At 46.9% G+C, this 24,441-nt stretch overlaps 1 protein-coding gene across 6 annotated transcripts in view; it reads right to left on the bottom strand.

The window, feature by feature from the left end:
- Nucleotides 1–24,441, bottom strand: part of MGRN1 (mahogunin ring finger 1) — a 49,405-nt gene that overhangs the window by 14,836 nt on the left and 10,128 nt on the right. For all 6 annotated transcript variants that reach the window (XM_039732519.1, XM_039732520.1, XM_039732524.1 and 3 more), the window contains exons 4-7: nt 17,784–17,930; nt 8,262–8,379; nt 4,754–4,820; nt 1,881–1,933 (exon numbers count right to left, since the gene is read on the bottom strand). In XM_039732519.1, the coding sequence (XP_039588453.1) occupies nt 1,881–1,933; nt 4,754–4,820; nt 8,262–8,379; nt 17,784–17,930 (385 nt within the window). The remainder of the gene's footprint in view (nt 1–1,880; nt 1,934–4,753; nt 4,821–8,261; nt 8,380–17,783; nt 17,931–24,441) is intronic.

Consider the following 24,441-nt stretch of genomic DNA (forward strand, 5'->3'; position numbering starts at 1 on the left):
CAGTCCAGCTGGGTGCAGACACTTCTTCAGCCAGTCCAGCAAGACTTGGTGGAGGATATTTGTTAACACCAAGTGACAGAGTCACTCGAGGGCAGAGCAAGGGGCTGCCATGAGGCTGAGAACAAGGTTTGTCCACTGGATGGAGACAGAAACAAGTCCCATGTGCTTCACATCCTCAGAGCTGTGAGCCTTTCATTTGCTCAGTGGCAGCAGGAACAGCTGGAACAATTCTGTGCATGCCTGGTGCCAGAATTAGTGATGGGAGTAGCGTGCCAGTTCTACCTTCCCATCATCCACAAGGGCCACTAAAGAAACCAACTCCCCTGCCACAGCCCAGAGAGCAGCACAGGAGACTCAGGGGATGCTCCAGCAGTCCTGTGAACAGCTGCAGGTCTGCAGAAGGAGTCCCAGAAGGAAGGGACAACAACATCACACCCCAGACAAAACAGTCCTGTTTTCAGGCAAACAATTTCTGCCTCTGGAGGAGCTGCAAGGTCAGACTACACACAGGACCAAGGTTATTCTTCTGATCTTAAGGATACATACAAACAGCAAGTTACCAAGTCCTGCTGGTCTGTTTTTCCTCTGAACAAGCTCTGGGGATCAGCAGTGCTCATTTATCAAGGACCTCCCCTGGATTTATGGACCTACACTTCAAAAGCTGCAATTACTTTAAGGATGGGGAATATATTTTAACCAAACAGGGAGGATGAAGAACTCAACATGTACTTTGCCTTGTGACTTTTTATGCTTTAATGCTTTAATCTTGTTTTAAGCATCTTCAGTGGAAGATGAGAGATAAGAAGTGGCTGAAGTATGACTGAAGGATTCCAGTGTGCTGTTTTTTCACATTAGCCAGAGGAAACCACAATAACATCCATGCCCTGGTCCTAGGGGTGCTGCAGCTGACTCCATCTCATTTCTGACAGATGTCCAATTGCCAGCAGTGAAGCTACCTACAAAGCCAGTGCTCAGAGCAGCCTTTCTAACAGGGAAAACTCACTTTCTTCACAGATCAAGTCCAACAAAAAAAGCAACCTAGAATCCTTAGAGCATCTTCCAGCCATATGCTTCCTTGCACTGACTGTGCTTGCCATGCCCTCTGACTCAGCTTGTCACCATCCACAATATCCACCTCAGAGGAACAGAATTAGGACCTGGCAGGCACCAGGCACACTGAGATACAGAAGTCAGCCACCTGCCAGCTGGGAAGTGGGGAATTTCCAACAGCACAGCACTGATGCTGCTCCCCTCTACATTTCCAGCTCTGCTCCAGCACCTCTTGCCTCACCTCAGCCTCTCACTGCAATATCACCTGCCCAGAAAATGTGTCTGCAGTATTACCACTACCAGACACAACAGGGTTAGATCCAGTTATGGATATTGCAACTGTTTTCAGGGTCCAGTTACCAAGGGAAGAGAGTTTGTTATCAAGGCTTGTGCACACAGCTTGGCCTTACCATGTAGGCAGGGGTCAGCTACATCACACACACCACTCAAAAGCAGTGGAACTCAGCCTTTACACAGGATGCATCCCAATCCTTGGTCCTGGGTGTAAACCAGACCTAACAATAGTGCAACAGGGTCTGGACACAGCAGAGCCAGTTCTGCAAAAATCATGAAGCTCTGGAAAACTGCATGGCAGCAGCCATGGGAACACAGGAAACACCCCTGCCATTCCCTGAGTGACCAGCTCAGGTACAAATGATAATTACAGGCTGCACAGGAGCTGCTGCAAATGATTCCTTGTACTATAGCAGCACCCAGGCACAGGCCAGCACTCTGCTGTGCCAAGTGTTATATAAATACAAACTAATGACCTGTGGAAATGTTTATATACACAAGAACAGGGATAGAGGGATAAAAAACCCCTCATTTACCTTTTCAAATGCAGCCAGAAGAACATGGGCATGACCAGTGACCTCAACCACCACTGCAAAAAGAGAAAGGGCAAAACTGGTTAAACCTCTCAAGCAGTACCAGCATAAAAATATCCTGAGTTGAATTTTAGTCCACTTACAATTTCTGAGCTGCCATCTGCTCTATTTTCACCCTCTCCTGCATTTAGAACTTTTCTTATCTTGTCATCAGGTTGGTTCAGAACAGAGCAAGAACAAAACCCTGCTGGGCTCTGTGGTGGGCCCTACACGACCATGCCTTCATTGCCCTGGGTGCACCAAACTATCCCACTTTGTTGGCAGAGGTTGGAAAGGGACAAAAACAAAGCACTCAGTGGGATTCTCCTGTCCCCTGAAATTCCTGGGCTTCATTACCTGAATTTATCACAGATCTATCTGGTTTAACAGCAACTGGGAGCATTTCCAGCCCTGTTACTTATCATTTTATTTCAGTCTAGTCAGATACACTTATAAAACATTTATTTCTCATAAAGACTTCAGACACTGAGACATCTCTGTCCAGCTTTCCCCAAGCATTTTCCCTCTTCCAAACATGAGGGTTCCCTCTTGATCCCACAGCAATGGGAAGGGGCTGTCAGAGGTTTCAGTACTGCATTCCTGGCTGCTTCAGCAGAGAGAGAGAAGAGGAGGCCAGTACAATCCCAGTCTCTCTCACTCTGACTCTGAGGTTCTGTTCAGCTCCAGCTGGTTGGATCCTTTTCCTGAATCCTGTTCAGACTCCTCATATGGAAATGGGAGACAGAGTTTGTGAAGGAGTCACAGAGGGAAGGAAGGCATGTTTGGAGTGAGGAGGGCTGTGCTCAGCACAGGCAGGAGAGCTCTGCCTGGAAGGTGCAGCTCAAGGAAGCAACTCCTGCTCTGTCCAAAAGGGAAAGGAGCTCCACAGCTTCCACTGAGCTCCCAGAGCAGCAGAGACAGCACAGGAACAATTCCCTGGACTGTGGCACTGAGTCCATGTTTGGAAACAGCTGTATAGAGAGAGGGGATTTGCCTGCAGATTTGCTGGGTAACTGAGGTTGGTCACAGCAATTTGGGTGGAATCAGGAACACAACAATGCAGAAAAGGGGGTTAAAGCTGGCAATTCAACTGCTTGCTCCTCTCACTGCCAGCCAAGAGCAAGGCTGCTCTATCTCTCAGAGTAAACAAAATTCAGGTCAGTCTGAGTGGCCAAGGAAGAGGTGACAGCTCAGAGTGGTGTGACCTGCTCTGTGCAGCACCTTTCCTTCCTGTTCTCTGCCTCTCCCTGGGAACAATCCCACTGCCAGCAACGGGGCAGGGCTAACACTGCAAGCCATGGCAGAGTTCAGTCCAAACCAGCCTCTCCCTGACTGCTATTTTAATTTACCATTCAACCTTATTTAACAGCTGTAATTTTCCAGGTGCTCCAAACACACCATTCCAGCTCCTTCCAGCCCCACCAGTTAAAAAAAGAACCAAAATACACGATTTCCTCAAATCTCACTCAAGTTTCACACATTTTTGTGCTGATATTCTTTCCAGGAGGGGATTTAAAAGCAGTTGGTTTTCTAGGTTATTAAAATAGATGGGAGTAGATTATTGGCTAAGGCTGGGCATGGTATGTGCATAAATGTATGCTTCCCATACTGCCTCCTGTTCTATTTTTGATCCTTCTAGACATGCCCAACATTAGAGAGTATAAACACCTTGCCAAAAGCTCCATAAACAGAGGGGGCTGTTTTATATTTATGGTCAAGAAGTACACATATATGTTGATTTTACTAACAGTGCCTGAAATCACTAAAAATAGATGCACTTTAGAAGTAATTTCCTTTATGTTGCACTGTGCTTTGTTAGTCACACTTCAAATTGGCTTATTCAGTTCTATTTCTGTCTGCTTGGAAGACTGTAAAACAATGTAATGAGTTTTTGAGCTTTTTCACATTTACAACATAAGAAACTGAGCAAGTCACTGACCCAAACAATGTGATCAACAATGGATGTTTTTTCTTTTCTAATTATCTTACATTTTGTACAAAATGTTACACAAGTGAAATGCTGGTCCTGCTGACCATAAAAGCCCCCAGTTTCAAAGAAAGTGTGACTTCCTTGTGCCCTGCTCATTGCTGACACTCCAGATGAGCTCAAAAGCACACATCCCCTAAGGGAAATACCATGTAAGGGGAATAAGAATCTAAAAATAATAGTTTAAATATTCACTGGAATCCAAAAGAGCTCTCCAAAACAGCAGTGTGCTTTAAGTAATAATAATAATAATCAATTAATCATAATTACAAATTATGATTAGTTATTAATTACTTTTGAAAAAATCAACAATTATTTCTCCTGAAAGGTTATGCTCTTTTATTATAACCATTCAACATCCTCAGAAAAAGCATAATTTCAAACTGCTGAATGAAGCTGCATTTGGCTGAAGAGTGACTTGAGTACTTTAAAGCCATTTCCTTTTCTCTGCCCATTTCTAGGTTTTTAAGAAGACAACTGACCCCTCCAAGAGGGAGAAAAGATCAGCTCCACCCTCCGTGACCTATAAACTGCAAAAGCAAAACCCAACAAGCAAGGATGTCATTTGCTCTAATTTGTGTGCCTGGCACTGGTGGCAGAGCCAGGAGCTCTCCTAAACACTATTCCAACACTAAATACCTGGCCATTTTATTTCCAAAAAAATGAAGGCTATTTTTAAAAGTATGGGTTTTATGTGGTTACCTTTGCCTTTTTAATAAAGGGAAGTTCTGGTGAACTCCTGAAATACTTTTATTCTGTAAAGGTCCCCCAAGGAGGCCAGTCCTGAAAGGGGTCACACAAGCTCAGAGAGAGGCAGGAGAAGGCCATGGGAACAAACACCAACTCTTACCATCCCCTTCATCCACCACTGCTCGGATGACCACCGGGAACACGCCTCGGTCCAAGTCAAAGTTCAGCTGAGGGAAAGAAAGGAGCTGAGGTTACACAACTCACAGCAGACCTGCCTGAAGACAACACTGGAGATGAAGGGAAGGGTCCTCCTGACAGAACCCCAGCTCCTGTGTCAAAAGGACACGACAGAGCAGGAGTGTGGCCACAGCTCTCTTCAGAGAGAGCAGCAGCACAACTTCCCCAGGATTCTTCTTGGGGAAAGCAGTGAGAAACTCAGAGAAGAAGAAAAACAATTCTTATCTCTACTTGCTGCATCTGTTGTTTAGCACATGTAGAATGTGTTATGAAGACTGTTTAGCAAAGAAAGATTTCTTAATTGGACACTGGTGAAGGTTGTTTGGATTGATTGACCAATTAGGGCAAAGCTGTGTCATGACTGTCTGTAAGGGGTCCCGGGTTTTTCTTTAGTATAGTTTGATGTAGTATAGTAGGTAGTGTAATACAGTATAGTATAGCTTCATAAAGCTTGTCTTCAGCCTTCTGAAACCATGGAGTGAGAGCACCTTATTCCCCAGATGGGGTCATCCTACATCGACACAGGAGGACTTAAAATTCCAGGCACCAACTTTAAAAGGGAGTCAACTCCAACACACACACACTGACATGGCACTAAACATCAGCAAAGCAAGGCAAAGGGTCTTGGTTGGAATTCCAAATGCTATTTAATTCTCATTAATTCATAGATCCTAAAAGTCTTCTGAGTGATTTGTATTAAGAAAAGTTTCTCAAAATATATCCAGTGCCACAATTTTGCCTTCATACAACAGGATATATTGGCCTCAGCACAGCAGCACATTGTGCTCCCAACACCACAAAGAGACCCTGGCTCTGGTATGAAGTTCCTGAAGACATAAGAGGAAAATCTGCAAAACTTCAAGCTCATACAACACTTCAAGGAAACACAAGACTGATTTTCATCTCTTGGCATGTTATAAAATGCAGTTCCTTGAGTTTCTAATTGATGATAGTGAAAATTTGAGTGCAAGGGAAACAGTCTCAGTTTTTTCCCTTTGCCCTACACTTCATTAAAGCACATCAAAAGCTCTGTCATCTTAGAAATACAAGGAAAAGGCAACCTTACAAACACTGTCCTAAGCCAGGAAAGGAAGTGGCTCAGGAACTGGATTTCTGCTGGTTTTGTTAATTACTAACTTGGATGGTTTTGTCTCATCTCTTGCCAAGACTGAAAAAAAGATGTCATTTCACCCTGATGCTCCAGGTAATCTGTTTTCAGTTTCTCCATGAAAACTGAGACCCAATTCCAGGTGCTGCAGCAGTTCAGACAGTGCTTTGGGGTTTCCATCCCTTTGCCACAGCTCCAACATCATCTGCAGCCTGATTTGCTCCAGTTCCTCAGAAGAAGGGAGGAACACATTTGCAGGGAAAGCCTCATCACAGAACTGAGGTTGCTTTACCATATAAATTCCAGTGTTCTTGAATAAAGGCCTCTTTAAGGCACCATTTCACATTCATTTTAGGGGCCCTGAACACAACTCACTTGACACAAGCCATGCCTTATAATTTCCAAGCAAATCAGTAAATGCAGAAGATAAAACAAACTTTTATAAAGCTTTTCACAGAACAACTCAACATAACATCAGTCTCCCTTCTTCCCCAGCCAAGATCTACGTCATATCCGAGTATTACACTAAGGAAAAATATGAAATAAATCTGGGGGTTTTGCACAAAACCAATAACAAAGCTGGAAAGAAATCTGAAATGTCAATTCCACACAGCTAAGACACTGCTAGCTGTCTCAGATAATTTGCTGCATTTTGGTGGCATGTTGGGAAGATTTAGGACAAGGACCAATATGTAACACAGAGCTGACATGAGAGGGGAAACTCTTTGGAATCACAGTGCTTGTTCAACATTTTTTCCAGCTCCCAGTAACACCAATGAAAAAAGGGGAACCAGAGGATGCAGCATAACAAGAAAAGAGAGCTGGAAACTCATTTTTCCTTTAAGCTGTCAGAGGGATGTGACTTTAGTACTTGAGTTAAAACCTTGCTGACAGGAACAAAAGTAAAAATTAAGCTTTTCAATTCTTTAAGAAGAAAGGGAACTGAGCTCTCTCAGACAACAGAAGGGATTGAAAAGCAGCTCTTCCAGGCTTTTGTAGGCTGAACTTGTGAAATCATCTATTGGCAGAGAAGCCAAGACATCAGGAGACCAGACTCTGCAGGCTCTTGGTAACCACCACGGCATTTGTTAAGGCACGGGACTGATTATAGTTGTAACTGTAACTTCAGGACAATAGCTATTCAATCTTTCAAATACATGAAAGACGACTTTTTTTTCCTTTTTTCCCCTTTTTCTCTTCTTCTTTTTTTTTTTTTAATAGGTAGAGTTATCTACCAAGGTTCACATACACAATACACTTGCACAGGCTTGGGTCAGGAAATGAGCACCATTATCAGTTGCACTTCCTGGGAGAGGGGTCCACAGGAACCAATATATTAGCAGTAGCTACAGAACAACTACTCTGCCTTTGAACTCTCTTACCACAATTCTGCATAGAGCAGGGGAAAGACCAAGGCTTTCCTTCCCTATGCCACGTGCAGGGGAAGCCTTTGGGTGAAAGTTTTAAGGCTCAGAAACAAGAGGCTTACTGCTGGAATTTTGCAGATACCAAAAATACCAAAATTAACAGGACTCCACAAATCTTGGTATGCAGAAAAGCCACAAACCTTAATTAAAAGCAAGCCCTGGTCTGTTTGCAGTTATGGGTTAAATTAACAAGAGGAAAACATTCCCTCATTCAGCATTGATGCACCAGTGTAAATCTGCCCCAGAAGGAGAACATCCCTTCACAGCACTGTACTGCTACAGATAATAGTGCAGGATGTGGCCCTTTAACAGAGCAGGACTCTCCCAGAGCAGTGGTCTCCACACTATTCTGACTATTCATCCCACCAGTAACGTGTTTTGAGCACATACTCCCAAGATATGTGTGCTTATCATCTGTGGGTTACATACATGTAGTTCTGAAGTCCTTGCCACAGCCCAATGAATTTTATTGCATGCACCTCACTTTGGAGACCACTGTTCTAGAGGACCACCCAAAAAACCCCAAAATCTTACAACAAAAACCCATAAAAACGGAGATCATGACAGACATTTGTTCACTCAAGCTCTTTGGCTGGCAGGGAGAGGAAGGCCAAGGAAAGCAGGTTTTCCAGGAAAAGCTCCAGTGGCAATCTCTGCAGCCTCCCTCCTACACCAGCTGATCACTAATATTGAAAGTCACTTCTCTGGATTCCCTCCCAGTTGGCCTGATCTGCCTGCCAAGTTCCCATACTGCTCCTCCCAGGGCAGTACCCACAAAACACACGGGAGGAGCTGGGAGAAATGTCTCCCAGCCATAACTTGACAGCACTAAACAGAGACCAGTGCTTCGGGGACAACAGGGTGTGGAAAGAAGGAGACAGTGAGGAGACACTTACCTCATCATCCTTCCACTCCGAGAAATCAATCTTGAAGGAAGGCAGGGAGAATTGCTGGCTTACCCCTCTCTTGTAGTGAACTGTCTCGGACTGCAGAGAGGGATTCTTTGTGCTGTATCTGAGGGAAGGGGGAAGAGAAAAGTCACTGTAACAAATGACTGCTCCCTGCCCGGCTCTCGCTCACTCCCGCCCTCGGCCTCTCAGGAATCACGAGTGGCAGCTCTAAGGGCAGAGCTGGCAGGGGCTGGCAGCCATTCAGAGGGGACACAAAGAGGGAAGGGAAAGGTCAAAGCAAGAAGGTGAGCACAGGAAAGAGAAAGCAGTGCAGACAGGCAAGGTCTGATTGTGTCCATACTGACCCGCCTGGGTGCTGGAGTACAGGGGGGTGCAGCAGCTTGGCAAAGGCCTGCTCCCTATATCCATGGCCTAGCTTTAAGCTGGCTTTAAGCCCAGCATAGTCCTGATTTCTGCAGGAAACCCAGGAAGAACAAGCTATGACTTAACACTGGGAACAGACAACCCAGCGCAGTGCTGAAAGCTCTCTCTCTCTGTCTCCATGGACAGCTTCACAGTGGGAAATGCTGCTTGGCTTCCACCATCCTGCTAAGCCTTCCAACCCACTCCTCAATCCCTCCTGTGCTTCCCCAGGGGTGCTGCAGGGCTACCAACACCACCTGAGAGACACCAACCATCCTCCACCCATCCAAAGAGTCACAATTCTTCCACTGTCTCAAAGCTTGTCACTGGAACACCAGCACTGCCAGGCTGGGAAAAACATCTGGAATGGGACCACAGCTGCCATCCACCATCTTCTGCACCCTGAGCCCACCTGGTGCTGTCCTCCCCAGGAGACATTTCCCTGCCCACTCCCCCTTTCTGGAGGGTGACGTCTTGAGCTGGATGTGCACAACCTCTCCCAGTTCTGGCACTGGAGATGAGGCAGTGAACCCCAAAGCAGGGTGGGAACAGCTGAAGCTGCCTTTACCACCAAAGCCTTTCTTGTCAAATTACCAACTGTGTGCCCAGAGAACCCTGACAAACTGGACAGAAGGTGAGAGATCCCCTGCCCAAGAGACACTGCAGCAACATCCTCCCTCAGCACAGTGACAAGACAGGCTCCAGCCCCACAAAAAACCCCTCTGCCTTTCTCTGGAAAGCTACAACAGTTCCTGCACCCTCTGAGGATCCAGAAGGTCAAGTGTCACAAGATCCATGTTAAATGCTGGAAGGTTGTGACAAAGGGCAGGTTCACCATGTGCATTCTGCTCTTCCTGGCAAGGCAGGTGCATTAAGTTATTTATGACAATACCCTCAGAGCCCATTCTGTACTGTGCTGAAATTGTGCTGCTTTACTAGAAGGTCTCACTCCATCCTTTGCATTTCAAGCATGGTGTGGGGGAGATCAGAGTGACAGGTCTTTTATATGTGAATTACAGAGCGAGCAGTTGAGTGAAGTTTTATTTACTGAGTTGTCAAGCACAATGAATAGAGCAAGCCTGTATCTAGCTCCTTTTGTGGTACTCTCAAAGCTTCCCAGCTCTGCAGAGAGGCACAATTCTCCCTCCACAGCTGGGAAAGCAGGAGATGGAAAAGTGACTTATCTAAGGTGACAGCAAGTCAGGAACTTACTGGAAATAAAGTGCAGAGGAGAGAGTGGAGGTGGGAGAGGGGTGTAAACATGATGCTGCTGAGTGCCAGGAATGCTGGAGGACCTGCATTTACAGCACCAGAAACCCAAACCAGGCTGCAACAGAAAAACAACACTCTTCCAAGGAGGACAGGGCAGAGTAATACTCACATTGACTCACTGCTCTCACCGTCCCTGGGAAAAGAAATAAACCAGGCACATAGATTTCTGAGCTGAAGAGTAGGACAAAATTATTAAGGAGGCTTCCCCAAGGGAGCTTTATGCCTCAGGCTGTGTGACTGCCTGCCCCCATTGCCAAAACATGTCAGACCTGGATGTGAACACCCAGATAACTCTGAACACCTCAGCCAGCAGGCAGTGGGCTGCTGAGTTCCCTGTGAGTCTGATGGCCCCTGACTGACTCACAGAAATGGATTCTCCTTCCAGTGGGATGCAAAGGTTCTCAGCATGAGATAACATCCCTGTGCTACACAGCAGGGAAACTTGACAAGCTGTTTCAAAGCAGATATCCTGAGTATCAGGGTCTAAGGGGCCTCTACCCATCCCCTGCCCCTTTGGCTGGCATCTGCTGTATTCACAGTCGTCTATTCCCTGCCCATGCTGCTGGGGGCTCACAGCAAACAACAGCAGGGAAGCTCTGTAGAGCTGTGCAGATGTGTTACAGAAAAAGAGAGGATGTATCAAAGAATAAAGGACAACAGGGAAGCAACATGCTGCCTCTCTGCACGAAGTATGAAAGCTGAATGTTTGGGCTGCTGTTGCTCAGACTGCACTGGGCCAGGCCTCCATCCAGAGGACCCCATCCAGAGGACAAAACTGGCAGCTCAGGACAGTGGAGAAGTGAGGGGGGTCTGTCCTATAAGGTCAGGATCACACAGAAATCCTCAGTCACATTATTTTAAACCTGTTTGTTTGCTCAGGTACACCTGGCAGCATGAGAATCACAAGCAGCCTGAGGGACCCCACTGCTGGCTGCAGCAGCAGCCCCCAGCTCTGACCTCAGGCTTCATGCAGCCCATCTCCTCCTGTGAGCTCTGTGACACACCTTCACTCACAAAAAGCAAACTACACTCTGCACTAACTCCTTCTCCCCTCATGTCAAACCCTCCAAAGCCAGCTGTGTATCAGAGAACCAGCAGATGAGAGGCCCTGTGACCATACCTCAGTGATTTCTGAGAGGACTGGTACAAATTAAAGTTATTCCCCAGTCTCACTTTTGCTCTGCCAGCTGAGAAGCACACACTGCTGCACAGAGAGCCTCAGTCTGTGGCACCTGCAGAGCCTAAGCAGCTCCCTAGACAGAAGTGCCGTGCTAGAGTTTGGCTAAGCAGAATTAAACTTCTGTTGCTACATGCTCACTGAGGTGTTTCCCCCTCTCTCTCATCCCTGGTCTGTGCCTGGAGAAGTTCTCAGCAGGGCACCAGGCCCAGCTCCTGCAGATTTCTCCACTGCTGTGCCTGGCACTGGGGCTGTCTCGGGCAGTCAAAGGGCAGCTCCTGTTCCCACAGGCACACTGGGACCCTGACTGGGAAGTGCCACATGAGGATCCTTGCCAGGCTGCCTTACACAGAACACTGTCCAGACCCCATTCCTCAGGAAAAGCAGGATGCCTGCAGGGAGCAATGTTGCCCCTAGGTAAGACTTTTGACTAGAAATGGCTGAGAGAGTCTGTGCTTCAAAGAGCTTGTAGAAAAACAAGAGTTCTCTTTCTTCAGCAGCAGCTAAACGTGTTTCATGGCAAGCTGTAGTGAACCAAGGACCAGGAGAGCTTCAGAGGGTACTCAGGAAACAATTCTGCCACAGGCTGTGACTGCCTGGCAGGCTCCATGTGTAAAGGTGATGAGGAAAGTGTCAGTCAGTGTTCAAAGGGGACAGGAGGTGATGTGGAACAAACATCCTCTGCTCCTCTCTCTCCCACCTGCTCACTCCCCTTTCATGCTGAGGCAGTATCCCACAGGTCAGATTTTGGGTAAGAGGGAAGCTGGACAAATGTTTCAACTCTAAGTGACTTTTACTGACAATAGAAACACTACCAAACCACAGGAAGGCCATAGTCCTGGGTCTCAGTCAGAATTAGACAACATCCACCCCACAGAGGCTCCCACAAGGAGTCTGGAGGTTAACCAGTGCTAAGGCATTGCACTTGCAATCTCTGAGAGTCTTCTCCTTCCTTCCTGCTTCCTTTAGGACAGAGTTTCCACTCCAAGCCAGGCAAAGACAACCCCTCCCCAGGCAGCTGAAACCCCAGTGTCCACGTTCCCCCTCAGCCCCTGCAGAGCTCTGGCTCCAGCCAGGCTTCAAATCTCACACAACAGCTACACAGAAAGGCACAAAGGCCACAGCTCTTGAGACAGACAGAGGGTTTGTCTGCTTGCTGCAATCCACAGAATCTGGCTCTCCAGCCTGTGAACTCTGCACACTCCAGTGTTCCCCTGGGGACTGGTGTGTGCCTGGACCAAAGCCATAAAGGCTTGTTCCTAGCAAAACCCAGCACCCGCCTGATTTCTTCACACAGAATAAACCTCTGCACAAGGAATTCATATTAATCACCACAGCCAAAAGCAGCAAGAGCACCTTTCAAAGGCCCTGAGCAGACAGAGGCTATTAAACAACCAAAGGAATAGCTGAGTGCCTCTGTCTCCTACGCAAGCCTGAATGAAAACAGCCGTGAGCTGAGCCACCCGGTGGATTTCATTTTGGGATGCAGCTCTCCCAACTTCCACACGAGGCAGAGCAGGGAATCATTGCAGTGTCATGTCCCCCATCAGCTCAGGAAAGCGTGGGAGGAGGTTTGGGATGAGTGTAGTGGGCATTGCAAAACAAACAAGGAAATGAGGTTTATTTTTTTAATAAATCCATTTGCACATCAGCAACACAAACAACACAGTCCTGGAAAGGGCAAGGATTGCAGAGCTAGACTGACCTGTTTTCATTCTGTTTTCTCTTTATATTGAGAAAATAGAACTTGGCAACAGCACTGGGATATGGGAGAGAATGTTTTCTGTCCAAAAAGGAAGATCTTTTTCATAAGAATGGGCTGCAAGACTCCAAGCTCTCACGTCACATTTATCATGAGCTCCTGATCTGCCTGGATTGCTCATGCCTTCAGAACTGGCTCTTTTAAGTGCTTCCAGCTCCAGGCCTGGTTTGACTTCTTCCCCTGAGGAAAGAACTGCTGCTGTCATGTTTGAACTGCACAATCCTTCCTGCTAGTCAGCAGGACACCTACAGTTGGAACAGTCCCAGGGGCCCTCCCAGGAGCAGGCTAATGGTGTGCACATCCAGGATTCTGCCAGGCAAGGCAGGGATGCACTCATAAAAAGAGAATACAAATATCCCTGCAGCCTGCTCCAAAAACACACTTGTCTCCCAAACCAAGGTACAAACACATGAACCAGTTACTGCAGGAGAAGGCAGGCTCCAACTGGGAGTCTTTTAGCTATTCTCTATGAGCTGCTGTCAGCCCCACAAGGGAAATGCAATGCAGAGTACCCTCTCTTCTATCAGGAGGGAAATTCCATTATGGGCAACCACTAGTAGTTGAGGCACAGCTTACACACCTCCATGTTTCTCCTGATTTCCAAAACGAAAGAAAATGGACACAGACAGAAAAAGAAATAAAACTGAAGATACTGGGTGGGGGGGAGTCTTGAGCTATTCAGAGGCAGGTCAGTGCTAATTCCTTGCCACTAAAGAGACTTGGACATAGGTACATCTGTTACCCTTGGGGTGATGCATTAGCTCATCCTCTGAGAACTGATCTCACCACAAAGTAACCGAGCAAAAGGCATTTCAAAGGTGAGAGGAGCAGTCCTCTCCAGATTTAAACTAGTTTCAGTTTCATCCAAAAGGTTTCTACACATATCTGCACTTGCACCAGGAAGTGCAAGGTACCCTCCCCTGGGCATGGGGCTGCAGAGGTGAACACACCTTTATAATCACCAACACAATCACCCTGCTGGTCATCTGTGGTCCCACAAAAGTGATGACACAGCTCCCTGTGAGTTCAACAGTTCAGACAAGAGGCAGGCAGCTGTTCCCAGGACCTTGGCTAGGAAACACTGCAGCTGAGTGTATCTCCCAGCACAATTACCTGGGGAAGTCTGCTGAACACCCTTTGAGACAGGTTAGGACAGGACTGACAAAGCCACCAGCTTTTAAATGGAGCCCAAGTAACTCCAGGAGGAAGCTCCTTGGCTTGCAGAAAGGCTTCCCCTTGGTCATGGAAACTAGCTAATCCTAAAGCCAGGCCCAAGACACAGCGCTGTGGCTCTCAGGTGAGCAGAGGCTCCACAACAAGCAAAGCCACTGCTCAGGGAGAGCCACCTTCCCTTCCCCTCCCTTCTGTTCCCTCCCCTCCCTCCTCTCACCCCAAACTGCATGACCACAACCACGTTGCTGGCAGGAGTTTTGCAGGAGGGCTGATACTATCAGGATCAGTGGCTGTTCCAGCAGGGAAGCAGGAATAACTTGTTTAGCACTTCTAAGGAGCCATGCTGCAGGCTGAGAGCTGGGAGAAAATTCCTGCTTTTCACAGGGGGCCAGAAAGTTTCTCCCATTTTAAGATTCAGCATTGATTTAGGAGAGTGGAAAAAAAAAAGGTGTTTTGTTTTACAGAGCATCTTCATCCCAATCAAGTGCAATAGAAGAAGTTTTGAATTTATACACAGGACAGCTTTTGCACATGCTTGTTCCATGAATGCAGCTGTTAGCACCAAAAGAGATTGAGGAAAAGGAAAATCCACCATCCCAGGCAGGGGAAAGCTGCATTCCTGTTAGTGCACTGAAATGCACTCACTCCACTCAGAGCTCTAAGAATGCAGCCCAGATTTTTTTTTCCACTAGTATTTGAAAAGAATAAATCAAAGTAATTACAGCACTGCCCTTACAGAATTGCTTTGCAAAGCTGAAATCAGAGCTTCAAAAGGTTTTTACTAGCAGCCAGCAAATCCAGAGAAGCAGAGATGCCTACTTGGGCAGCTGCAATGGCCCCAAGACGTGCTTCAGGAACCACTTCCACATGGAAAAAATAGCCTGGGTTGAATTAAAGCAGCTTATAAAGTCTATATTTGTATCTGACTTCCCCCCTACACATCTGCACGAAATCAGGATCATGCCTTCCAAAAAGTTCCCTGGCTTCTGGTGCAGCCCTGCACCCACATTTACATAACATTTATTGTTCAAGCACCCAGAGCAGACACAGGCAGCTCATCATTCCTGTATTATGGAGAAGTGAAAGTATGACTTATTAAAGGAAAGGCCAGAAGTGGAAGAAAGAGCTGAATGTGGGTGCTGTGACCTTTTAGAAGGTTTAGTGCACCAGGGACTGCTGCCACCCCAGCAGGACAGCACAGAACCATTGGCTGATTTTTCATTAGTGGGGAAATCACTGCTGATCCTGGTTTCATGCAGAGGGTTCAGGAGCACAGGCTTCAGCTCTGCCATCTAACAGAGATCCCTCTCTCACTGAACCATGGACAGGGTGGATTCAAATAATTCACATTAAAAAAAAATTCTTTGAAGTCAACAGCTCTGTTCCTGTTCAGCAACTCTACCTAGGAATTGTTCAAATTTAATTTAAAAGCCATTGGGTAGTTCATATTTGCTGCACAAGTTTTAAAGGACAGACAACAGCACTGGTGACAGTCACTGGCTCAGTAAATGGCACTAAATTTCAGAAAAAAAGTGTTCTTAAGTGAACCAAAACCTGTGTTTTCTTCCTCCAACCAACCAGCCAAGAGGAGAGCTACTGTAAGTTAGAGAGGACTGAAAACACTCTCTGTCCAGAAACAGTTGGTTATATTTGGTAACTAAAACAATTCTATTAAGCAATTATTCTTCAAGGCACAACTTGACAAGAGAGTCTCTTAAGAGTCCAACATGAGCAGTTTAACCAACAAGAACAAACACTGCTGCTCTTGGGTCACTCAGGTACAATCCCAGCCCAACACAGCCTGGTTCAAGACATGGGCTAAAAAATAAAAAAAAATTAAAATGTTTCTTTTTAGAATAACTTACGGTTATTGCCATTTTGGCATAAAATGCAGAAGTGGGAGTCTGAAAAATAGATTTTAAACCATGTGGATATTCTCTACAGACTGTGGCATAAAAAATATAGCAAAAGGTTTGAGATGAAGCTCGCTGTGCTGCAGATGCAAATGTTTCATTGCTTCTGACCAGTGACAATGAAATTCTCTTTCAGGGTAAACCACAGGGGAAAACAAGACCAAAATCAATAATTTAAACCAAGCCTTACTGGTTTAAGCCATGGCTTAAGTCTAGCAATGTAAATACATCCACCCTGGCCATAGAGGCCCTCAGTTCTCCCCATCAGCCCATGGATGGTTTCCTCCTTAGGTCAAAAACCAAGGAACACTGCAGGGCAGCACCAGGGACACTGGCCACCTCTCCACGTTGTACCTGTGTTAGGGAAAGAGGACTTCAATCTCCAAGGCTGCCATTCCAACACCTTCACTAGCACTAAATTCACAGGAAACCTAAGGACCTAAGAGACAGAACATGGAAACTTTATCAGGATTTCTAAAGCTGCATTCAGCTCTGCTCTGGAAAAGCTGGATCTAAACAGAAAGTGTATTCAGAGTTTGTTGAGAGATAATTTTCAAGCACTTTAAAAAGGAGCTCATAAATTACCTTCCCACAATAAAGGCAGCCGCAGGCTTCAACAGAAGAAGGGAAAGGGGCCTAATCAAAAATTCTGGATCAGGATCTCCTCCAGTTTGAAATAATGCATATCTGGATTGGGGAATTGAGCTACTCTTGTTTCTAAAAACACACTATTCATTGATCATTAGTGGGATGTTTATACTTTGCATAAAACAAACAAGCCCTGTTTTGGTTTGCCATAGATATTTCTCCCTGCTGAAGCCTCTGCAAAGTTTAGCCCCAGCTCCAGAGCATCACTGCAGAAGCCATCAGCACTATGTCCAGGAGCCTCTGGTCAGCCAAAAGCCTCTACTAGAGGAAGCCAAGAGCTTCTGCAGCCTGAATCTTCCTTTATCCCTGGAGCCAAAGGAATTCTTTGTCCCATGGCCATTGGAAGTGCACCATACCACAGCAGCAGCTCACGTGTACCCAGCTCACACCAGGCAGAGCACATTTCCAGCCACCTCTGCTCTGAACATAGAGAGGGAAGTTCATAGTCTTGTGGGATACAGGGTTGACTGGAATGGTTTAAATGTGCTGATTTAGATAAAAAGGCTTTAAATTCTGGAGGGATGTACTATCAGGATATGAGAAGGTTCCCACAGATGACATTTTGGTAATTCTTTCCACAACTAACCAAAGACTACTGTGTACATGGCAGGAAACACACACAGACAGGGCTTCAGGAAATAAATCCTCTCCCATCTCCAACAGCCAGTGTTGAGCTGGGCATTTATCCCAAACTGGGCTTTGGGTGGGCCTCAATTCCAGAGACTCACTCTGTTAATGTCAGACTGAACTTTACTTTGGTGGCCCAGATGCTCCTGTCACAGGGAACACAGAAAGGCAGTGAATTGGTGATCTGGGAAAAAGAAAATAGGCACTATTTGAAGGGAAGGGTGGTTGGTTGTTTAATTTCACAGAACACTTCATTGACAAAACATACAGCTGTGAGTTCCTCTCCTTTGTTGCACACAGAATGGTTTCCCTACACCCTTAAACCCAACCAAAAAGGGAACAAGAGAAGATATTTGCTATGTGAGGGAATTGAAAGTAATATTCAAAGTCATCAGAAAAAAAACCAACAACTAATTTCCCACTCTACCACGTGTGGCAGCCCTGCCTCAGGGGTGATTAATGAGATGTTTGAGAGCTCATCATCCCTGCACAGCTCCTGTGCCCCTCCAGGTGCCCACCAGCCCAGGACTTACACGGCCATGCCACCAACAAACTCCTCTGTAGCCTGGCAGTAGATTGTGATGGCAACACGGGCATCTGCATCAAAGGTGAACTCCAGGCTGTACAGGACCTTCTGCTTCCCATTCTCCTCAGCAGGGCTGTCAACATCATCTTTATACCTGAAAGGCAATGCCAGAGGATTAGAACATCTTTATGAGATATCAAGATGATCACTCTGCAAATAGAGACAAGAGTACTCTAGCCTTGGTGCTCCAGGCAGGCAAAGCAGCCTGGGCATCCACCTTGTGCTTCCCAGATTTCCATTCTTTCCCCTGAGGAAGGTTCTTCCACGATGTAACTGAAGTTATTGAAGTGAACTAACGATGGTGTTGAGGGATCTCACCCAGCATTCCAGTGCCAGGACACAGAATGGGACAAGAAAGGGAGATCCTGGATGTCAAATGATGAGGAGAAGAAACATTCTCCTTCCTTTTAAATCTTCACATTAGGCTCAGTATTTGGGCTAAAGAAATCTTGCATGGATTTGAGAAATCTAAAGTGTAATTATTTTAACTCTGCAATGAAATGGTGTGAAACAGGCAAAAACCCCAAAGTTTCTGTAACACAAAGAACTCCTGAAGCTCAACAAAAGCTACCTCCAGTATCACACAGAAGATGATATTTACCTCAGAAAACATCCAGATATAGGAACTTCAAACAACTTTAAATGTACAAGTGATCAACTAAACCTCTGGTGCTGTGAGGGACCGGAGTTTGCACACATTTATTGTATGAACAAAAATTAACACATCCAACTGCAAACAGACACATGATAACCAATAGAATGAGCTTAGAAGTTATTTCAATTAATGTAAAAGTAAGCCCTAATTTGGCTATGGGCTCCTGCTCAGCTGGATCCCACTGTGTGATCACCACTGCCAGGGTTAATCCTTTTCCCCACTGCAGGAAGAAGCACAAATCCAATGAAGAAGAGGTCTGAAGCATCTCTGGGGCAGTGAGCTATGGCCATGGGCCAGGGGGACTCAAAGAGTGCCAGGAGTGGCCAGAGAAGCCAGCAGATCTTGGAACAAGCAGCCAACACAATACACCTCAAGAAAATTACAGAATGATGGAATATCCTGAGTGGGGAGGGACCCCCAGGGATCACCCAGTCCCAGCCCTGGCCCTGCACAGACCCCCCAACAACCCCACCCTGTGCCTGGCATTGTGCAAGCACTCTTGGAGCTCTGGCAGCCTCTTGCTGTGCCCATTCCCTGGGCAGTGCCCAGCACCCTCTGGGGGAAGAACCTTTCCCAAAATCCAGCCTGACCCTGCCCTGGCACAGCTCCAGCCATTCCCTGTCCCTGTCACAGGGAGCAGAGATTGGAGCTGCCCCTCAGGAGGTGCAGCCCCCCCTGAGCTCTGCCCTCAGTGTCCTCTTCTCCTGAACTGACCAAGCTCTCCCTGCCTCAAAGAGCAAAGTGACAGACAAACAGATGTGATTCACTGGCAGGGCAGCAGCAGATTCTCCATAAAACCAAATCTCATGAGCACAGGTTCCACTGTGAGCTCAGGCACTTGTGTGGGAATGGTGAGGGCAGCAAGGCTGCCTTTGAGAGGTGTAACAGCAGTGACCTGTCACCCAGCTCCAGCCTCACTTGTTTATCATAATACCTTAATTGCAAAGATGTCTGGGTCACAGCCAAGCAGCTGAACTATTCAGGAAAAGCTTGGCATCCTCTCTGTCTTCACAGTATCAGCCTCTCCCATCACTAAACAGCCCTGATGAATATACTGTACTGTCAAAAATACCCAGAAATGGGTCAGACATACCTCTATAATACAATCTAAAATTGTCAAGGGAATCCTTATTTACCGAGTTCACTGACATATAACAACTGCTGCCTAATTAAGAGGGTTGCAGCTTGAATTTTATTTAACACCACACTGAACAAGAATGAAACGTTCTGTTTCAGTAATTTAATACAGAAGGTGCAAAATAAAATTTAAGAGCACTATAATCAAATACCCAACACACGTACTTGTACTAATGTAACCCCAGTGAGCCACTACAGCACACACCCTCATTCCTGTCTGAAGGGCTTGCAGAGGCTGTTGCCAGAGGTTCACCTAGGTCAGAGCAGCAAATCAAGCTAAAAACACCCAACATGCCAGTATAATAAAAACCAAATGCCAAGATCTGGAGTGTTAACATCTGCAGAAACCTGGACACAATATATAGTACAGAGCAAGATGGTATTTTCACATAAGCTAGTTGCATTCAAAGAGAAAATCATGGCACTTGAAGGCTGTAAAGAGGAAACACTGGGCAGAAGGGCAGATCTGCCTAAAGAACACAGGAACCATGAACATTTTTGTGCTGGACTGACCCAAGAACGCAGATGGCAACAATCCACTCACAAGTGTTGTGTGTGTCCAAGAGAGCAGCAGCACAAGTCACCTCCTGCTGTGCTGCACTCTGTGGATCCAAGGCTGGAAATGAAGGATCCAGCTATGACAGACTTGTCACTTCTTCCAGAAGCAGCAGGGTGGGAGAAGCAGCACCTCTTGCAGGCAGAGACTCCTTCAGACTCACCTCATGCACAGGTAGGTATTAAATAGAGATGCCCAGCACATGTGAGAGCTACAGCACAGACTGAGATACCTGTGACAATACCAAGTAACAACAGGGACACCTGGGCATGGGGCAGCTCACACACAAACATGTCCTTGGCACAACCACTGCCTGCTTTGTCTTCTCAGGGAAGGCACAAAAAGCACCCCAGATCACCTCCTGCTCCCAACCTCACTGCCAGCATTCAGAATGTGCTTCCATCCTTCCAAGGAGATAAGGGGTTAAAGCTAGACTAGATCTGTTGCCCTGGGAAACCACCGAGGGGCCACTGCAGTGCCTGGAGGGAAGGTTTCTGAAGGATGCAGGGAGGAGAGGCTGAGCCTTGTCTGCCTGGAACAGCACCACTGGAGCAGAGGGCAAGGTACCAGTGCCTAAAAGGTGACAGTCACAGCAAGGCTGTGCCCTCCTGCTGCAACATCCCTGCTGCTGGAGGCACAGAAAATCATTCACAACCATCAGTACCTGAACAGTACAGAAAGATGCAGAGAGACTGCTTGCAAGGGCCTGGAGTGATAAGACAAAGGGGAATGGCTCCACACTGACAGAAAGCAGGGTTAGATTAGAAATGAGGAAGAAATTCTTCCCTGTGAGGGGGCTGAGTCCCTGGCATAGGGTGCCCAGAGCAGCTGTGGCTGCCCCTGGATCCCTGGCAGTGCCCAAGGCCAGGATGGGCAGGGCTTGGAGCAGCCTGGGACAGTGGAAGGTGCCCCTGCCCATGGCAGGGGTGGAAGGTGATGAGCTTTGAGGTCCCTTCCCCAGTCTGGGATTCTATGATCTGCCACAGAGAAAGAGTTCAGGTGAGAAAAGACTGCACAGATGGTAACTGGCCTGAGGAACAAGCAAAGCCTACTATGGTGCACACTTTGAGAGGCAGAGACATCTCATGTGCCACCTTAGGGTGCAGGAATGGTGGGATGTAGCATCAGGGAAGTAACAAGAGAAAAATCACACATTTTGCTTGAAGGGGACGTGGCAGACAAGGAGGTGGTTCAGGAGTGGTTCAGGTGCTTCAAGAGCTCGTCTGTCTCTACCTGCACTTGAATTTTACAGTGCCCATTTAGCCAAGCCCTACAGACAGTGTCCATGTGGGGTGGTCAAAGATGCATGCAGAGATTTGGGAACCAGTGACTTTGCTGGGTGTGCCTTTGGGTCATGCACAGAGGTGCATCACAGAGCCTTCACAATCACAGGTACAGAGGAAAGAGACTGACCACCTTTGAGAACAAATAGCTGATCCAACGTTTTGATGCAAAAGGCAAAGCAGGATGACCAAGGGAGCTGAGGCCACCTGGTCTGACATCACTCCTGGATAAAACAATGGAAAGGCAGGAGATTTTTATAGTCTGTTAAAGAATTAAAAGATAAAAATATAATTAACAGCAGCCATGACAGTTTTATAGAACTAGGTTGAGCTGAACCAAATTTCATCCTTTGAGGAGATTCAAAAGTCTGACCAACACAGTAGATATGCAGGATAAATGTTAAGTATCCCTTGACTGAGTGCTGTGAGATCTGCATTTATCCAGTGTTTGAGCAGGCAATAAATGAGAATTAGTGACACCTCTGTCAGCACTGACTTTCATAGGGAGAGCATCACCAAACACAGGGGTTCTCCTGTTTGGGGTTTCTGCAAAGATCTGTCCAGTTTAACACTGTCCAGGGCTGCAGAGCAGGCAGCCCCAGCCCCTCATCACCTCCACCACAGGATGAACAGATCCAAGGAAAAAGGTCAGCCCCCTGTGCTGCAGAGGGAAGAGATTTCCTTTCTCTCACTCCCTGCAATTCACCTGTCTCCCCTCAGCCCCCACCATCCACCTCTCTCATGCCCTTATCCAAAACACTCCATGACTATTCTCCATTATTCTCCTGATGCTTCAGACACATTCCCAAACCACCACAGCTGCTGGTTCCTTCAATGCTTTTGTTCCATGATGTTATCCAAAGCCCAGAAGCTGAAGCAGAGAAGCTGTCCCAGGGTGCAACAACAGACTCCTGAGCTGGTCTTCCTCCTGCAGCTGGAAGTGCTTTCAGGAGAAGAAGGAATGGCCAGTACCAGCACAACAGGTACTGGAGGTCTGAAACAGAGCTTCCAATCCAAGGCCAAATGTGGGACACAAGAAAAATAGAAGGAAGTCCTTCTCTGTTAGTGGTTAACAGCAAAATTCCTGCTCTGAGGTTCACATTCTCCTCTTGCCAGAGACCAAACACTCACAAGTGACACTGAAGACTCAGAACTTCAACACCAATATCCACAGATTTATTGTTTATCATGTAAAAACTCAGATCTGGCAAAGCTCAGAATTTTGTCTGGTCAGAGCTGGAAGGCCAGAGTGGACATTTCCCTCTATTCCTCCATGGCACCTCTCCTGTGAGGACAAGCTGAGAGAGTTGGTGTTCAGCCTGGAGAAAAGAAGGTTCCAGGGAGAACTCAGAGCCCTTCTAGTGCCTAAAGGGGCTCCAGGAAAGCTGGAGAGGGACTTTCAACAGGGGCTTGGAGTAACAGGACAAGGGGCAAAGAGGGCTCTCACTGCCAGAGGCCAAAGTTAGGATATTGGAACTAAATTCTTCCCTGTGACGGGGGTGAGGCACAGGGTGCCCAGAGCAGCTGGGGCTGCCCCTGGGTCCCTGGCAGTGCCCAAGGCCAGGCTGGACAGGGCATGGAGCAGCCTGGGACAGTGGAAGGTGTCCCTGCCATGGGGCAAGTGGAACAAGATGGTCTTTAAGGTCCTTTCCAACCCAAACCAGTCTGGGATTCTATGAAAAACAGAAAGCTTATGGGGGATGTTACCATCAGAACATACACTTAGATCTTCACACCTGGACATTTGGCTCCATATATGGTGGAGGATGTGGTAAATTGACCAGCTCTGGAAAGAATGTGCAAACCTCAACCACTGGCTGTGAATAAGCCAGGCTGGAGAGGGCACAAAGTGTCCTTTACGTGCACAGAGGGAGGAAGACAAAGCCTCTGGGCCAGAAGAGTAGAAGAGCACAAGACAGAATGTACCCTTGGGGACTGCCAATTAAAACCTCATTTTGGGTCCACATCAGTGCAAAATTCAATAGAGTCATGTTGGCAGTGTTGTCATCAGCACTGACACAGCAGCAGCACAAGAGCCTGTGAGAGCTCATGAGACAGAAAAAGAACTGCTAGTACCAGGAATTAGATGGATGAAAACCTAGATACTGTCAAGGTGCATGGACACCACATTCCAAAGAGTCCAGAGCTGCAATACTGGGAAATGAGACGTGAGACCACAGAAAGCAGAATGACAGAACTATATGTACTAAACCACACCAACTGCTCCATTCACAGCCAGGCCTCTCCCAGGGAAAAAGCCACTTCCCATTTGGCTTACGTTCCTTCTCTTTTTTCCTAGAGAAGTACTGTACCCTTATGCTGAAAAACCAAAGAGCTTTCAGAGCAGTTCACCAATGGTCACTTATTTGGATGCTCAATCTGCTTTGAAACCACAGGTTTTGCTCATTTAAAACAAAACAAAGCAAAAAAACCCACATCTGTTTTCACACAAAAACAAACTGAGGGTTTTTGGTTATGACTCCAAGTGCTCATGTTACACCACACTCCCAGAGCCACCTTGGCTGGGAGCTGCAGCTGGAGCCCTGCCAGTGCTCCAGCCCCAGACACACAATCCAGAGCAGCTCCAGCCAGGATGGTTGGAAAGGCTCTGCCTGGACATCTGCCCAGTGCTCAGACCCAAACAAAGCACTGAATGCTGGGCCCTGTACCTCAGCCATCTGTTGGAAAGGGGACAGCTGCAGGTCTGAGTGTGAGCCAGTGCTTTAATCCAGCTCTGCTGGTTCAGATCTCAGCGTGGAGCAGTGAGAGCTCCCATCCCCATGACTGTCCTTCCCCCATGCATGGGACACAAGCCATCTAAACAAATGCATAACACTAGGACCAAACTTCATCTTGGCAGCAGGAGAAACCTGAGGAAGTTTCACTCAAGACCCATCAGTCTTCCTCACCCGTGACTCGCACCAGAATCAGCTCCCTTCTGCTTCTCCTTGCACAGGAATGCAGGAAGGAATCT

The sequence above is a fragment of the Passer montanus genome, unplaced genomic scaffold (assembly GCF_014805655.1).
Source record: "Passer montanus isolate IOZ18808 unplaced genomic scaffold, ASM1480565v1 scaffold8, whole genome shotgun sequence".
NCBI lineage: Eukaryota > Metazoa > Chordata > Aves > Passeriformes > Passeridae > Passer > Passer montanus.